The sequence below is a fragment of the Mauremys reevesii genome, linkage group 3 (genome assembly GCF_016161935.1).
Source record: "Mauremys reevesii isolate NIE-2019 linkage group 3, ASM1616193v1, whole genome shotgun sequence".
In the NCBI taxonomy this organism is placed as follows: domain Eukaryota; kingdom Metazoa; phylum Chordata; order Testudines; family Geoemydidae; genus Mauremys; species Mauremys reevesii.
Genome location: NC_052625.1, coordinates 52565408 through 52584073, shown reverse-complemented (window position 1 = coordinate 52584073; position 18666 = coordinate 52565408). Strand labels below are relative to the sequence as shown.

Sequence of the window (18666 nt, the reverse complement as noted above, 5' to 3'; positions counted from 1 at the left end):
CTTCGGGGTAGAGTACCGGGTCGACTGGATAGCGATCTGCAGTTGATTTGGCGGGTCTTCACTAGACCTGCTAAATCGAGCCGAGTGCATCGATCCCCTGAGGGTGGATGGGGGGGTAGTGTAAACAGAGGCTCAGGGTTGGTGATCTCAGGCAGGACTACTGTATAAACTCATTTCTAAGCTTACTTTGCTTACAAGCAAATAAATAATTTTTAATTTAATTTTACATGGAAGAGAGTTGAGGAGGAATCTCTGCTAAGTTCTTTCACAAAAGGTGATGCTTCTGTTCTGTTGGTGAAAAAGCAGGATTCCGAAGGATTTAGTGTTCTTAGAAGGCAATGTTAATATACACCTCTACCTCGATATAACGCGACCCATATAACACAAATTTGGATATAACGTGGTAAAGCAGTGCTCCGCGGGGGGCAGGGCTGTGCACTCCGGTGGATCAAAGCAAGTTCAATATAACGTGGTTTCACTTATAACATGGTAAGATTTTTTGGCTCCCGAGGACAGCGTTATATCAAGGTAGAGGTGTACTAAATTTAGATGAGTCTGGCCTGAATCCGCTTTAGTTTTAGGACCTTTCACTCTGGATCCAAACTTAACAATTCTGACCCATCTCATAGAAATCTAGGAATTTTCAGACTGGCAATCTGGTCCGTATAGTCCAGTACCAGAGGCTTCAGAGGAAGGTGCAAGAAACCCATATAGAGGACAACTGTGGAATCAGCAGGCCATTAGCACAGTTTTTTCCTAACCCCTTTAAATTAGAGGTTGGTTTATGCCCTAAAGCATGAGCATTTATATTTTTCTCTCCAACATACCTCTGGCTGATCTTTAACTAAAATACCTAACATGATTTTTTACTCTTACTGTCATTACATCATAGATATCATAAGGCCCTAAGCAAAATAAGCAGTCATGAGATAAGAGGAAAGGTCCTCTCATGGATCAGTAACTGGTTAAAAGATAGGAAATAAAGGGTAGGAATAAATGGTCTGATTTTACAATGGAGAGAGGTAAATAGAGGGGTTCCCCAGAAATCTGCACTAGGACTGTGCTGTTCAACATATTCAGAAATGATCTGGAAAAGGGAGTGAACATGAGGTAGCAAAATTTGCAGAATCACTGAACATAGTTAAGACCAAAGCTGAATGCAAAGAGTTACAAAGAGATCTCGCAGATCGGGGTGACTGGGCAACAAACAAACAAAAATGGCAGATGAAATTCTATACTGATAAGTGCAAAGTAATGCACACTGGAAAACATATAATCCCAATAATACATACAAAGTGATGGGGTCTAAATTAGCCATTACCACTCAAGAAACAGATCTCTTGAGTCACTGTGGATAGTTCTCTGAAATTTCTGGCCCAGCAGACTGAAGTCCTCTGTGTAGCCACAAATAAGAGAAAGGCACAGATGGTACCATTGCAATTTACAGTGCTCAGCCATTGTGACTCAGTCCTAACCGGGACTCACTTGTAGGAGTAAAAGGACAGCTCCAGGCCCATTCAAGCCTTAGCCTCTCCACTGAGACTGCAAACAACAGGCTTGGCAATGTGGACATTTTGTCCACTGGGAATTGAATAGTTGCCACCACATTTCATATATGCCAAACAGTCATCAGACCGTCCTGTGAGCCTGGGCTGAATTCAGAAAAGGACAGGCTCCATTCCCTAAAGCCAATGGGAGCTACAGGGGTAGCACCTGCGGATGGGGCAGTGTGCAGAGCTGCCCGGCCACACCTCCACGTAGGAGCCGGGGGGCACACGACATGCCGCTGCTTCTGGGAGCTGATTGAGGTAAGCGCCGCCTGGAGCCTGCACCCTTGATCACCTCCCGCGCCCCAACCCCCACCCCAGCCCTGATCCCCCACCCACCCTCTGAACCCCTTGGTCCCAGCCCAGAGCACCCTCCTGCGCCTCACCCCCATCACCAGCCCCACCCCAAGCTGGAGCCCTCACGCCTTCCCGCACCCCAACCCCCAATTTTATGAGCATTCATGGCCCGCCATACAATTTCCATACCCAGATGTGGCCCTCGGGCCAAAAAGTTTGCCCACCCCTGGTCTAGTGGTTAGGGAGCTAGCCTTGGGAAACCCTCAGAGGGGTGTTGTGAGGATAAGTACATTAAACATTGGGAGGTACTCTCAAATACATGGTAATGGGAGCCATATAGGTACCTAAGATAGAAAGTTAGATTCAGCACACCAGTCTGAGTATTAATATTAGAAACTGCATTTGTGCTATTTTTGTAGTGCAGAAACACAGCAGAAGACTTTCTGTTGACTTCAACAGGAGCTGAATTGTGCAATTATCAGAATCACTGGAAGATTTAGGCAGGATTTGCCAGCCATAACATATTAATGTTACTTCAACCATACACCTCTTGAAAAAAAATTAAAACATCAAGAAAATTACCTGCAGCCAAATCTTCTCTGTTACTTTGAATTGGCCCCAGGGACGTATCTGCCAGTGGCAATCCCTTCTCAGTATCAAGGACTTCCTGGGTTTCCTTTTTATCCAGGAGCCCCACCTGTTCCAAAATATTCAAATCTGGATCAGGCTCCCTCAGTTTAAGAGCCTCCTCCTCCTCTTCAGTATGCTGTACTGGCCTCTCATCTTCAACTTGTGGGAACTTCTGACCAATTTCTTCAGCTGAACTTGGGCTTCCCACAAGATGGCTGTCATATTCAGTTTCTTTTACAGTATCTATAGTAGAGAGAAAAGCATGGATGTGGTATAGTTGGCTTGTCTTTCTCACTGGCAGCTGTACTGAGCAAAAGTTATTCAAAGACTGTGACTGACAAAGCCTTACCAATATCCTCCACTAAATATATTCTTCCAGATGGCTATTTTTTTGTTCTAGCATATTTTTAGGCAAATTTCAGTGACACGCAATTAAATATTTGCATGGAAGTTATGCAAGGTAAAAACACTGACCAGATGGAATAATTTAGTTTTACTGAATCTCAGTAACAAGAACGTATCAGAAAATAAATGGCTATTTGCTTCTGTTAAAAGGGCCCTATTTATCCTAGGGTTTTGTACTGCCCTTCATCTTTGTCCCCATTACTATTATCTGACTAATCAGTCTCTGGTGGACTTCATGAAGCCTATGGCTCATCTTCCTTGCCAAGGTTGGCATGCTCAGTATTTCCTCCACTCATTCCCTGTGTTTTGATGATATTGTGGTGATGGGATTCTTATCTAGATAATTTTTCAATGCCTAAGTTTAATATAAAATCATTGCACATAGATAATGGCACACAAATTACAGGAAAATGCTATGGAAGTTCAGCACCTACTACATATTTCTAAAAATTCACTACATGCCTGTATTTTTTTTTTTTTTTTGCCCTGTGTGGATGCGTCTTTCCTGCCACATCCATTCACTTCAGTCTCATATGCAGGAGGCCTGTTAATCAGAATGAAGCAGATGGTTGAGGCTCAGTAGCTGTCATCTCTCTCTCTTAGGGTTTATACGGCCAACCATCAGCACAGTATCTGAGCCCTTCCACATAAAAATTGATTAGCAATAGTGAAGTCCCAAATGGAGTCTGGGTTTCTTTCCTCCCCTTCCCCTCCTCCCACCTTACCACCCCCACCCAAGTATGCTATAAAAACTCTACTCAGAATGGGGGGGGAGGGGAGTCCTCTAGAGGCAAGCAAAAAAATCCCTCAACTTCCCCTGAGCAATTGTCAAATATAAGATCCTACCTGTACCATGCATGCTATAATCCTTCTCATGTTCTGGAATGGACACAAGAGGTTCACTCTCACTAACAGATGTGTATTTGTGCCTTAACGAATATATTAATTCCTGAACATCATCCATCAGTGCAGCTTCTTCATCCCACAAATCTATTTCTTTCACCACCTCTTCTTTATTTTCTGCTTGCCTTGCATCTAAAACATGTTCCACAATATCCATTATCCTAGATTCTGAAAATGTAAGGATCTGGTCCAAAGCTTGTTCAATATCCTCATAATCATGATTACCCTTTTGAGCAAGATCCAACTTCAACTTCATGTTGTGAAACATGGCTTCTACCCTGACAATGTGCTGGGGCCCAAGATACTTTTGTAAACGTGCCACTCGCTTTTCATCAAGAAATTTTTTTATTATAGTGAGCTGCTTCACAGCCTCTCCGTATTCTGGCTCCACGGCTTCATTTGTGGTTACAGAAGTATCAGCAGGCCCTGTCTGCTCTATTACGTTCTGAATATCTTTTAGGTCTTTCTGCACAAGATCCTCTAGGAGAGGATCTTCTGTTTGATTAAAGTCATTTTTGCTGTCCACTGTTTCAAGAGACTTGTCATTTGGCAAAGTCCTTTCATCCTCTTCTTCCACTTCAGGTGCTACTAATGTTTCTTCTGTTTCTGGAGACTCCTCATCTTCTTCCATCTCATTCAGTTTAGCTCCACTGAATTGTATATCCTCCTCTTCATTCTTGGTCTCACTCAAATCTTGCATGCTGTTCTTTCTGGCATGCTTAAATGTTGTGTTTGCTTCCTCTCCTGTTTCATCCATCTCATAAACAGGATTAGCAGTTCCTGAAATAGCTCCATCTGGTATTTCCAATTCTGGGTTTGTACTTTCTCCATCTAATTTATTACCCTGTCTATTTGCAAGCCTCTCTTTTGACAATTTTGCACTTGCAGCATTGTCATCTTCTAATAGTTCTTCCTCTGCTTGACTTAGGAGGTCATCATCATCTTCAGCTTCCAACTCTTCAGACTGAAGTTCTGGTTTTACTGTTTTTTCTCCAACTATATCATCAGTTCCAAGAGCTTTGTTTTTATTTTCATCCCCACTATGAGCAGTGTCTTGTTGGGTCATCCTCTCTGTGTCAACATCCTGTGTAGTGTCTGTGGATATTTCTTCAGTTGCTATTTCACCAATACTTTTTTCTAGCGTCTTCTTGCCTGTGTTTCTGGAAAGCTCTTGTTCTGCATCTTCCTCCGAATACCTGGTCTTGTTTTCTTGTTGCTTAGATTGCTCAACAGCTGTTTTACTTGTATGCTGATTGTTCAGGTCTTCTTCCTTTTTTCCCCTTAGTATTTCAGTTTCTTCCTTAATAGCAACATTTGTTTGATTCTCATTCTCAGGCACCCTTGTTTGTTCAAAATCCTCTCCATGTTGTTGAATATCTTGTTTCTCTGTAGCAGATGTTTCATGCTCTCTTTTGCCTTCTAAGAGGTCAATATCCCCCAGGTCACTTTGGGATGCACTTTTTTGCTCCTCCAGTGGTTCTGGTAGGAAATTAATGGATTGCTGGTCCCCAGATGCTTTTTTTCCCTTTATTTTCTTCCATAATGTTTTGGGTTTTGTATCATTTTCCAAGCTGTCCTCCAAAATCTCCTCCTCTGCCTTTTCTTTATCGTTCAATATTTTATGAAGAGTAATTCCTTCTGGGTCATCATTGATGTTGCCTACAGGTGGTTTTAAAGCTTCTTGCTTTTCTTCAATGGATAGTTTAGACTCCAGGCTAGGAATAGCGCTAGGCTCATGCACAGATGTGCTGTGCAGTTCTTCAGTAAATGATTCTGTCTTATCATCCATGAACTCTTCCTCATACTGTTTAGTTTTGTTTGTTTTTTCCTTTGGATCTTGGCCATCTACAACATGTTTTTCCTTTTTGAGAAGGTCTTCTTCTATTAGATCTTCAAGCTGAACTGTTGCTGCTGTTTTATCCTCCTTACTAACTGGGATTGCCTCATCCTCTTCCTCCTTTTCTTCCAATGAATCAGACTTGCCCACATCTGTGTCATCATTTGTTCTTGCACCCCCTCTGTGAGTTGGAAAGATAGTGTCCTCTACAGTTGTTAACAAACCCAAATAGTCTTTTTTCTCATTATTTCTTTGGGTAATTAACTCTGCGGCATCCTCAATTGTTTCATAGGGTTTATTCTTTTCTGACTCATGGTCAGCATATTTATCAGCTGAATGCTTTTCGGCTTCTGAGTCCACTGGAGTTTCTTCTTTTGTAAATGACAGCAAAGGAATTTCTTCAGATTGCTCCTTAAGATCTTCTAGCAACTCTGTGTAATGAGAATCAGTATTCAAATCTTCATTAAAATCATCCTCCTGTGATGTCACAAGGCTAGTCATCTCATCATCAGACACAAGGGCATCTGCAGTTGAGCCAAATTTTGTTTTCAAGTCCATAGACAGTTCTCTGTTTAAAAGTGTATAGGCATCAATCTCTTCACTCTCCTTATCTGATTCTTTGGCTGTACCCTGAGGATTATTAGAATATTTGGCATTTTCACTTTCTAGCACTTTTAATTTTTCTTGTAGCATTCCTTCTGAGTGAGGATGTGCAATTTGTTCTCCCTGAGACTTTTTTTCATGGCTATATATGTTGAGGTCATCCCTCTCAGATTTGAAGAGTCCCTGTACATTCTCAGTATTTTCAGAAAGAAAACTGCCTTTTTCTTCTGTTTTGGTGAGGACTTTCTTGTTTTCTTCTGGACCTGGCTCAGGAACATCAGTCTCAGAAACATCAAGGGGCTTTACAGTATCAGACCCTTCTGTCTCCTCCTCCTCCTCTTTGGTTTCTTCAACAACTTCTGTCCCTGGAGCATTTAATTCAGCTTTGCCCGTGTTCACCACAGTTTCTTCTGAAGATTTTAAAAGCTCATCCACATTATAGTTATCAAAATCATCTTTTCCTCCATCAAAACAAACAAAATCAGTTTCCTGGAACAAAGAGGGAAAAAGCATTGTCAGTTGTCAGAAATTTTTTTCTATTACACTGATGTAAAAGGTTCAAACAATTTTCTTTACCATTACATGTGTCTACACTTTTCCATTAACTGGAGACTAAATTGTGAAGTCCATAATCAAAACTTCCATTGATTCAATGGGAGTTTTCTTGAGTAAGGACTGAGTAGAAAAACCAAGTAAGGACCTTAGGATTCCAAGCAGTGGGCTAAATCCTAAGTTGTCATGAACAGATAGGGAGTCAATGGCAGAGATGGTTATATTTTAAATAATCTATCATGTGCATCTTTGAAATTGGAACTATTGTCAGTAAAATGTCAAGGACAAATTCTTCTTTATCAAATGGTTAGCATATAGCGAGGTGCCACCATAAATAAATAGTGATACAAACTAAAGGTTTGTACTTACACGATACATATGGGCCAAAATTCAGTCTGATCCTGCAACCTTACTCACATATGTATTTCCAGTCATTACAATGGCGTTACCCATGTGAGTAAGAGTTGCCGAATCAGACTGATAATCTATATGCTAATAGAGTTAAGCAAACAAAGAGGCTTTCACAGTTCCAAAGTTTTTCTCTAAGTTCCAGAAGTTCTGGGAAACAAACCTATTAATTCAGAGTTTGTATGAAACAGCCTCCATACAACCCAGCCAGTAACATTTCTTCGGGGATTCTGAGACCATTCTACGTATAGTTATTTAGTCACTTTTGTCAGAAGAAAGAATGCTTCATTTAAGACAAGTCCAGTGTTCAAATTATGGTGGATATAGACATATATACACACAATATTAGTTGACTTATTGAAAAGTAATTAGTTTTTTCCTTCTAGGGTTATTGAGATCCCAGTTAGCTCTCTCACTGATTTCACTCACAGTTCAGGAATGAGCCCTAAGTGTAATAAAGCCAGTCAAAAAAGTCAATCAAAACTTACATCTGTTGGTAGTTCTAGCTCATCACTGGTATTATAAGTATAATTTATTTCAAGTAAATCCTTTGGAAAATATCCAAATTCACTGCCAACCTGCCAGAAAAAAACAACAAAACAAAAAGAAGTTTCAATGTAAAGAAGCTTGTAAAGCCACATTAGGAAAAATGTAACTTTAAAAATTACATTTAGTAGTTAAGAATACATCAAGTTAGATATCAAACCTAAATATTTCTAGACATACAGGTTGTTACCACAATACATTGGAGAAACAGAACAGTAATACATTACACTTGACTGGTTTAATCTGAGATTCTAAACTAGGGATTGGCAACCTTTGGCACACGGCTCGCCAGGGTAAGCCCCCTGGTGGGCCAGGCCGGTTTGTTTACCTGCCCGTCCGCAGGTTCGGCCGATTGCGGCTCCAACTGGCCGCGGTTCGCCGCTCCAGGCCAATGGGGGCGGCGGGAAGCGGCAGCCAGCATATCTTTTGGCCCATGCCGCTTCCCGCCGCCCCCATTGGCCTGGAGCCATGAACCACGCCCAGTGGGAGCGGACATGACAGGTAAACAAACTGGCCCGGCTGGCCAGGGGGCTTACGCTGGCGAGCCATGGGCCAAAGGTTGCCGATCCCTGTTCTAAACATTAATTAAGCCTCACCACACCTTTGTGAAGTAGGGAAGTACTTCTACTCCCCTTTCAAGGACAGGGCCAACTAAGGCATAGGACCACATAGCAAGTTATGGGAAGAGTTTGGAATGAAACCCAGGAGTCATGGCTCATAGCACACTCTCACTGACTTCACAAATGCTCCAACCACTTCCTTGTGCACAATTAGCAAAAATATCTGTTCGTGATAAGGCCTACCTGTCTGCAAAAATGTCACATTTTTAAAGCAGACAACCAACCTCCTCCATAACTTTATACTTCTCCCTTCACATTTTGAAAAGACTTCTTAAAGCCAGCTTTTAGAAAACACAAAATTGCACCTGAGCTATTGTAAATTGCTGAACAGTAGCCTTTTATCACACTAGCATTATCTACCTTAGTATCAGTGTATAAAATGTGACCCTCTTTGCAAACACACTTGTTCTTCAGTAGCTACTGTTTCCAGGTGAGCAATAGCTGCAGGTGGTCAGTAAAGAGTAAGGTGATGTGGTGATCAAATGCAAACAGTAGGAGACAAAAGCTCTCTTATCACTCACTAGTTAAAGATCCACAGAATAATGCTCTCCCTTGGGAGCTCTGATAGCTGCTGTCAGGAAGCCAATATGAATAGCGCAGTATTGCTTCAAAGATTAGATAGCCAAAGCAATGAGAAAGTGGCAGACACCCTATTAAGAGTACAGAGTCCCTAGAAAGCCAAAATATGCTCAAGAATAAAACACTGCTCATTTCCTTGATATCTTGATGTTTTTATTGTAGGAGCAAGAAGGCAATTGCCAATATTCTTGGAGAGTGTGAGTGAATATCATTCAATTAAGGATCAAAATGAAAAAAGAACATAGTTCACTCTATCAAAATAATTAGATGGGACACATTCTGATACCAATTACACTGGTTTATAAATCCAGAGTAGTTTTAAACAGTTCAGTGAAGCTCTCTGGATTTGCCACAGTGCAAATAATAATTAGAACTTGGTCTAGGTGTGTAATACATAGATATAGTAATACACACATCAATGAATAAAATACTGAAGGGATATGGAGTTTCCTTTGTTAAATATTTACCATTTAAATCCTAAATTAAATAGCTGTGGAAACTAGTTACATAACAGTAATGTTTACAGAACTGATGATAATTTTCTGTATACGCTAAAGGGAGAAGTAACTGCTACTATATTAAAAAAAATCCTGTGTATTATATTTGAGATAGGAGCAAGCCAAGTAACAGGGAGTGTGCAATTAGCCTAGAAAGGCTAGTTCTAAATCCCTTTCCCTTTATTCCCATAGAATAATACTATCTTTTTCTTCACCAGTTAATATTCCATTTTTCAAAGACTCTTTCAAGTGCAAAAGCCGAAGCCTCAAAGTAGCTTCCTTATAGACTAATCTTAATGACAACAATTAGGCATCACAATTTCACACTACTTTACTATAATCCAAGCTTCCAAGCATACAAGTCCCTTGCCATGACCCAGTTTGCAATTTAACATGGCCTATGACAGAAAAACGTACTCCTATATATTGCCATGCATGCAAAGAAAAATATTCTTTATTCTATTCAGTAGTGATTGAGGCTTGAAAGGAAAATAGAATCTCATGGCATAGAATGGAGGGGGAAAAAATGCATCCTGCAGCCTGTCTGGGAGATGCTCCCAATTAATTGGCAGCCGAACTGATCTGCAAATGAGACATGGGTTTAAACACACTTGCATCTAGAATTAAAGAACGGGCAGTCCCTGAAGTCTGTATGTGTCTGAGGTAAATGTGCTTGTAGTGTTTCCTTATGACAGCAACCTCCAGTAGCTGATTCACAAAATGATACTGACATCTTGATACCACAGAAAGCAATCACTTTACACCACCTGCTGAATACCACGACAGAAGCCAGAAAGAGGAAATATTCTCCTGCTATGTCTGAGTTACAAGGTTCAGCTATTATTTAAAAAAAAAAAAGAAAGAAAGAAAAAAAAAGAAATCCACAAAAGCACAAACATCAGGAATATTCTCACTTACAAGGATCTAATACAGCAGGAGAGTTGGTGCAAAGAGAGGGTTAGTTTGCTCTACCTTTTTGTGCAGCCTTTGTATATCATTCAAAAAGATTAGAACCAAATGTTAAGAGCAATTCCTGAACTCCATGTGGATCTTCCAGAAATCAATTCTCTCTCACAATTCTCTCTCTCTTTGTTTTTAAAGTAACTCCATCCACAACCACGATTCCAGAGAAAGGTGGCCACAAGCCAAGTCCTTTTTTGGGGTGTGAGGAAAGGAAACAGAAGGAAACATCTGGTGCATGACTAAATAATGTTCCATCCTGCACCACAGAGTACCGTATATACTCGATCATAAGCCGGTTCGTTTATAGGCTGCCCCTCCCCCCCAAGATGGATAAGTAAAAATGGAAAATTTTTATAACCCGTTCATAAGCTGACCCTATAATTCAGGGGTCAGCAAACTCTGGCTCCTAGGCCACCAGGATAAGCTGCTGGTAGGCTGAGATGGTTTGTTTACCTCGAGCGTCCGCAGGCACAGAGGTAAACCTAAGTAAACAAAGTGTCCTGGTGTGCCAGCTGCTTACCCTGATGGGCCGGGACAGCAACTGGTGGGGAAATTTTTTGGCGGGGAGAAGCTGGGAGTCAGGGGAGTAACCCCTGTGACCACCCCCCACATGACGCCACCCCTACCCCGGGACCCCCACACTCTCCCCATCCCATCCCTTACCACCTTATCTGGGGAGGGCCAGGGGAGAAAGTCTCTGGCCTGACTGAAGCTGCTCCGCCAGGTTGGGCAGTGCGGCCGCAGCCTGCTCCGGCGGGCCAGACCGGGCGGCGTGGCCGCAGCATGGTCCAGCAGGCTGGGCCAGGCAGCACAGCTGCAGCATGCTCTGGCGAGCTGGGCAGCACGGCCACAGCCTGCTCTGGGGGGTGGGGCCAAGCAGGGCCTCCCAGAGGATTCAGGGGGCCTGGGGCAAAGCAATTTTGGGGGCCCCTTCCATAAAAAAAAATTACAATACTATATTCTCGTGGGGGGCCCCTGTGGGACCTGGTGCAAATTGCCCCACTTGCTCCGCCCCCCCCCCCCACCCCCATGGGCGGCCGTAGGAAAAATAAACCTTCTGCATCTCGGCACAAATCCAGTTTTGAGAAAACTTCTTTACAAGGTATCACTGGTTCTCAGCATCAGCTAGTGCTAAAAGGCACGAAAGCTCATTAAAAGGGTTGGACAAATATGTGCCATCAAAACCATTTCTGGATCGAAAACTAGGGGTTTTTAAAAAGCAGAAAAAAATCATGGACAATGTCTGCTTTCCTTCAAAATTTGTTGTGGTTTTTTTAATTGAAAAGCTGAAATTAGTCTGCCATAACCCGAATGTGGTTTGGGGTTTCAGAAGTGTGTGGCCAAATATCTGCTGCTTGCTGTGTTTGATTGTTTAAAGAAACAATAAAAAAAATCTGCTTAAAAAAAAATCCAAAACTTTTTGAACCACCTAAGCTTGTGACCAAACGCCTGAGCCCATCCAGTCAGAGATTTTTCCAGGTTTCTGATACTCTGCTGGCTTCCTTGACTCATATCTGTCTCCATAACTTTGGGTTCATTTAGGTTAGAATATAAGAACAGCCATACTGGGTCAAACCAAAGGTCCATCCAGCCCAGTATCCTGTCGACCGACAATGTCCAATGCTAAGTGCCCCAGAGGGAGTAAACCTAACAGGCAATGATCAAGTGATCTCTCTCCTGCCATCCATCTCCACCCTCTGACAAACAGAGGCTAGGGACACCATTCCTTACACATCCTGGCTAATAGCCATTAATGGACTTAACCTCCATGCATTTATCTGTTTCCTAGAGACTGGCTCCATGGGGTCCCTCACAAACTAGAGACGGTTACTGTGGGTTTGTCTTTAATACAGCTTATGTACCCACGAACTGAGCATTTGAGCTTGTTCCAAATCTGGAATGAGCCTATGCTGTGAAAACTGAAATGCTCAAAATAGCACATTCATGTGAATGGACATAGGGTGTTAAAATTAAATTACCCCAGGGGTTCTCAAACTGGGGGTCGGGACCGCTCAGGGGGTCACGAGGTTATTACTGGGGGTCATGAGTTGTCAGCCTCCACCTCAAACCCTGCTTTGCCTCCAGCATTTATAATAGTGTTAATTATACAAAAAAGTGTTTTTAATTTATAAGGGGGGGTCACACTCACAGGTTTGCTATGTGAAAGGGCCACCAGTACAAAAGTTTGAGAACCACTGAATTAACCCCTCTGGAGCCTCAGGAAATGTGTGTGTGGGGGGTCTCCCTTGGTAGGGTTGGGAAGGAGGTAGGTGGTGTAGGATATTGCTCTTCTCATGTGATCCCGCCTAATTTTAAATGAAGCTACCCTCCCCTAACATGAATCCCCCTATGGCACTGAAATTAAATATAGACTATAATTTGGCATTTGAGAAGAGAAAGGGATGGTAGCCCTAATGGAAAAGCTAACAGCTTGGCTCTTTTGCAAGCCTCAAACTGCTGAATGAGCTTTAGGGTAGGGAAGGCTGTGCCTCCCAAACAACCTGGCCCTGCCCCCTATCCGACCCCCACCCACTTCCTGCCCCCCCGACTGCCCACCCCCCCTCAGAATCCCTGACCCATCCTTGCCCCCTCACCGTCCCCCAGAGACCATCCACTACCACCCCAGGACCCCACCCCTGCTCCCTGTCCCCTGACTGCCCCAACTCCTATCACCCCCTCGCTGAGTCCTGACAGACCCCTGGAATGCCCACGATCCAACCCTCCTGTTCCCTGTCCCCTGATCGGCCCCCCCAACCTCTGCCCCCTCCCTGTCCCCGGGACTCCCTGCCCCTTAGCCAACCCCCCCAGCCCTGGCCTCTTACCCCTGGCTCCCCTCTCACCCGGAGCCTCAGCGTATTCGGGAGCTTCGCTCAACAGAAGCAGCGTGTCTCCGGCGGGGCCTGAGCTCTGCCCCACTCAGAGCCACGTGGTGAGGGGGCGGGGCTGGGAGCTCCACGCTGAGCTCAGCTCCCTCCGCTCAGCCTGGAGCTCGCAGCCCTGCCCCCTCACCACGCCGCTCTGAGCGGGGCGGGGCTCAGGGGCCCCGCCGGAGCCACGCTGCAGCTGTCCAGGATGCTGCTGGATGGGCTGAGGCTCCGGGAGAGGGGAGAGAAGGAGACAGGGCCGGGGAGGGAGCCTCAGCCATGCTCGTGGGGGCCCCTGCGGAGCCCGGGGTCTGGGGCAAATTGCCCCACTTGCCCCCCCCCCTCTGGGCGGCCCTGGGGCCAAGCGGCACAGCTGCAGTCTGCCAGCCCCGGAGCTGCAGCTGCTTCGGAGGCTGGGGGGAAAGCAGCATGGCCAGAAGCAGAGAGACTCTGGCCCCACCTCTTCCCTTCTGGCTTCGCTGGATGTGCTGCCTCTCCTTACTCCCTCTGTTTGGGGTAGGGGCTGTGTTCCACCTCTCCCTCTCTATACCCATTCATAAGCCGACCCCCTACTCTGGTGCTTCCCTTTTTTACAAAAAAAATTCAACTTATGAACAAGTATATACGGTAATATATATTTTTGTGGGGTAGAAATAAGTCTAACACTGAAAAACTGTTACTTTAAAAAGTGGCAGCTGTTTGAAGCTGCTCAGAGATTTGGGATATTAGATAAAATATGTGGGCATATTCTGATAAAAATGTGGGAATGATAATAAATGTGGGGTATTTTTTATTTTGGTGATATGGACTGTTCACGGAGGAGGGGCAGTGGAGGAGGATACCTTACAGAGACAGTAATATATAGAGTTAAAAACATGTGATGTATGAAGTTTGACATGGGCATCAACTCTTCGTGCTTTGAGGAAAACCTGGCAGCAATATTTTCTCTGAACTGATGTTTCAATGGAATTAAAAACAGAATTATTCTTTAACACTCTGAGCATCTTCCATTGTACTAACAACAGCGTAGATCCTACAAACCCTCCACATGCAGAATTCCCCTTGACTTCAATGAGAAATCTGTGTACAGAGGGCATCCAGGAATGAACTCCAGACTAAGATTCTATTCTTGCAACAGCTTGAAGGATTTTTGCAATCATCAACAGCATGAATAGAGGGATGAGTTAATAGACAAGTAAAGGAGCATGTAAAGCAGTGAACAAGTGCTTTAGATTTTCCAACCTACATTAATCCTTGCTCATCTGATCATGGTCCTTCAAGTCACCCATATTTATTATGGCCCTGATCTTACAAATGACTCCACTTGGGCACAGTCACTTGCAGGATGGGGACTACATGTATAAATTTTGTTTTGGAACGAGACCAGTTCTTTAGTAATTCCGATCCTTAAATACAGTTTCATCTGGTGGCCCAAAACAAGGACAGAATAACTATAAGTGGGTTAGAAATAGCTATACATTCTTCAAACAAATCAAATTCCCCATATTTAAGAGCCAATAAAATTAAAGTTTATGGTGGAAATGTGTAGTATTACATTTCAGATGATAAACTGTTTATGCAGGTTGCAATATAATCAGCTTAACTCCTTGTATGATAAATAAGTACAGTATCCCTGCAGTTACGTCTTGGTTTTATAACTCCCTCTGATCCCTACATAAAAGGGCACTGAAATCAAATTTGTCCCAAAATTTAGTAGTTGTTTTTAAAGTCACGTTTACAAAGCCCCAGTATCAACAGAAAAGGTTCTATTTGCATACATTAATTGACATTTTAAAAACATATATTAATAAGTATCCCTCTGAAAAGCTTGCAACCTAGTTATTGCAGCATTGTGTTACCAGGAGAAGCTGGAAGTGAAACTGACTAGAAACTAAAAATACAAAAATTAAACTGATTAGTCTTTTTTCATTGTTGGCTAGACATGCAGAAAGCCACCTAAATAGCAAAAAATGAATTGGATTTTTTAAATTCTTGCCAATCTAATAATGTAAGGTGTTATTTTTTAACACAAATTAGGACTTTTGATTTGGGTTTTTTTTAAGTATATTACCTCAAGCTTGACAATGTGCCTTTAAGCTACTGGTGCTAGCTCTGTTAATGAATATGGTTAAAATGTTGATTCTGCAATTTCTTGTCTGTTGAATAATCTGTGGGCCTGATCTTGCAGCCCTTGCTATCTTGAGAGTAGGAGCTGCAGGATTGGGTCCATGTGTTAGCTGTTTGTGTTTGTGGAGAGCTGGCAGCCCTGGAAACTGGTGCCATCTAATTATCCAGGTTATTTATGGCACAGTACGTGTCAGAAGGGAATTGCCAGCATGATATAATTATAAATTCTGCTTCTTTCACCACATGGCACAGCTTTCCATTTTCTTCTATGCTATTTTAATTGGATCTGACAATTACTATGAGGCTGCTTGTCCCCACCCTAAGCAACACCTCCTGCCAGTGCATGAAGCCAGTAGTCACACAATAACAGCAGGCATGGCTTTGCGAAGGCCCAGTCCAGCTTGCTGAGGCACAAGGACTTAGTTGTCAACAGCAGCATTTATCTTTGGGAGCAAAACAGTAAAGACATGGAGAAGAGCAGGGGAAAGACAGGAATAAAGAATTTAAGGGCATGACCCTGCAAGATGCTGAGCATCATTAACTGCCAGAAATACTAGTGACATCTGAGGCTGATCAGCACCTTGCAAGGTTAGACTTCTTGTATTTTTTAATAATCTTCTTTCCTCTTCTCTGTGAGTGCCCCCATTCCACAGCTCTCATGTAAGCAAAACTTCTTCCCACTGAAGTCAACAGGAGTTTGCCATGTAATGACTTCAGGATCAGGGTCTGAGAGGGTTTGCTGAAGGGGTCTTCTTTTCCTACTCAAGTGACTTAGGCCTGGTTTACACTGGGGGAGGGGGGTGAGTGTCGATGTAAGATACGCAACTTCAGCTACAGGTATACCGTAGCTGAAGTCCAAGTATCTTATTCCAACTTACCTCCCGTCCTCATGGCACAAGATCGACGTCCGCGGCTCCCCTGTCGACTCCGCTACCGCCGCTCGCTCCGGTGGAGTTCCGGAGTCGACGGGGAGTGCGTTCGGGGATTGACATAGTGTGTCTAGATGAAACGCGATATATCGATCCCCGATAAATTGATCACTACCCGCCGATACAGCGAATAGTCTGGACGTACCCCTATCATCTTTAAACAGAATAAAATAAGATGACAGCCTTGTCTAAAGGTCTGTCACAGTTTGATTATGAAAAAATTACTATCATGAGTAGTCCCCCAGAGGACCCTAAGTTTTACAAATACTTCCTTATTAAAACTGAAATAATTTTCAAAGTCCAATTTACTTTTCACTCTTTATGCTTCCCCCCCCCTTTACTTAATTTGGACAATAACAACATCTAGTCAATTGAATAATAAAATGATGAGTACATAAAAAGCCATAGGCCACCGTCCTGCAAAGACTTATTCACTTGCTTAAGTTTATGCAGTGTGTGTTGTGTCACTGAAACCAATGAGACCACACACAGCGTGCAAAGTTAAACAGATGCTTTACAGGACTGGGACCTTAGTTTCTAGTCACTTTCAGGTTCTCCTGTACTAGCACAATGTTCGGTCCGCAAACACTGCAGGGGAATTTTTTAAAAATGGAAAAATATTTCTCTTGCTTTATTTAATATATGAAAAGTTAATTCTTACAAAACCTAATGTTTGATCCAAATATGACCCAATAGCATCCCTTAAAAATAAGTGTGTTAAAATCTTGTCTCAAGTGAAAATTACATCTGCTACATTATCTCTGCTACGTAAAAAAGTGAAGTGTTTTCAGATTTTTTAAAAGGAGCAAAAGAAATAAAGATGATTGAAATGTACGATGCTAAAATGGTCAATACAACTGAAATAAAATAAGTGTTTTGCAGTACTTACACTTCCAGCCCAAAGCTCAGTCGATTTTCCTATTAATTTGTAATACACATACACTGCTTCTCCTTCTTTCAAATTTATAAAGCGACAGTCTGGACCTTTAAAATCCTGCTTTGCTTTCCCTCGATACATCAACACTGTACAAAGAAAACAAAAACAAAATACATCATTCTAAATAAAGCACAGTTCCCTGAACAGTATCTGTATTAATTAGCAGGAAAGAAGGACTTGTTGTATGCAGAATATGGGCATCTGGTCAAGGGATAAGAATATATGACTGATATAAGAGACAAAAACTTATATGGTAATATTAAGATTGTTTCATGATGTGACGTTAAAAGTTACAACCTTTATAAAGAACTTTTGAAAATGTTAAAAGCACAATAAGAAAGAGGTATTTTTATTAATAATAATTTTAAATTAGATGGATCCAAAGATGCCACGTGCTTCATGACTAATCAGCTTTCATGTTATTCAGTGCAGAAATTATACCTGTAGAGGGTGGAGGTTTGTTTTGTTTCTGAAGAGGGTTTTTGCAGGAGGAAGAGAGCTGGGGAAGCTAAAAAAAACTGGTCAAGATCATCAATTTATGAAATGCAAATTTATCAAGGCAAGTCTTTAGCAAGCCTATGCAGCCAGGCAAAGACTTTTTGTTATACAATTATTTAAAATTGTATGATTATTTGTTGTATAAAAGTAAAAAAAAAAATCAGATTCTTGCATCCTTATGCCACAACAATTCATTTTTTAAGTATTTTGGAATGCTTATTCTTGCAAATCTGTGTCAAAGATGATGGGAAATTATTTCTGCTGGACTGTCAATATGCCAAGTGTCAGGTACTTTTTCAGACTGAACTCTGGAGCATAGCATTCCCTGTCAGACAAAAGAAATACAGTAAGTCCCCTAGGGAGACTGGAAATGCCTGAATATTTGTATATTTCCAAGAACTCAGGTTGCTCCAGTTTAAGAAAAAGAATGGATCCTCTCTGCCTGGAAGACACGGTTTTGTTTACATGGAAGGGAAATTCAAACATTTGATGTTTACTCAAAATCTAAAACACAAACAATGTAATACATCAGGAAACTGGGAGGGGGACTTGGCTACCCTCAGACCTACAAGGTTAGCAAACCACTAGAAAGGGTAATAACCCGAACGCAGGAGCTTTCTACCAGCACCGAGCTCCGCTTTGACACCGGGCCTCCAGAAACCGGAGTAGTTTTTAAACACATTTCGTCCCATAAGATGAGGCAAAAGCTGAGACAGAAAACAAGAGAATGTCTCCCTCCCTAGCCAGATCCCCTAATAACCAGCCCGGGTCCTTGTCCCTCTCCCTTTACACGACACAGCAGGCGGGGAAGGCAGGCGGCGTACTTGCAACCAACTATTTGTAATAAACTAAGCAACAAGTTTCCAAGCAATCTCTCGGAAGCTGTGGGCAGAGGGAAGGGCACCAGGCATCCCTCCCTCCCCC

At 42.6% G+C, this 18666-nt stretch overlaps 1 protein-coding gene across 4 annotated transcripts in view; it reads right to left on the bottom strand.

Annotated features, from left to right (window-relative positions):
- The window catches only part of MIA3 (MIA SH3 domain ER export factor 3), a 55376-nt gene that overhangs the window by 22836 nt on the left and 13874 nt on the right, over positions 1 to 18666 (bottom strand). For all 4 annotated transcript variants that reach the window (XM_039528974.1, XM_039528975.1, XM_039528971.1 and 1 more), the window contains exons 2-5: positions 17197 to 17330; positions 7671 to 7760; positions 3726 to 6711; positions 2427 to 2717 (exon numbers count right to left, since the gene is read on the bottom strand). In XM_039528974.1, the coding sequence (XP_039384908.1) occupies positions 2427 to 2717; positions 3726 to 6711; positions 7671 to 7760; positions 17197 to 17325 (3496 nt within the window). In that variant the 5' untranslated portion in view covers positions 17326 to 17330. The remainder of the gene's footprint in view (positions 1 to 2426; positions 2718 to 3725; positions 6712 to 7670; positions 7761 to 17196; positions 17331 to 18666) is intronic.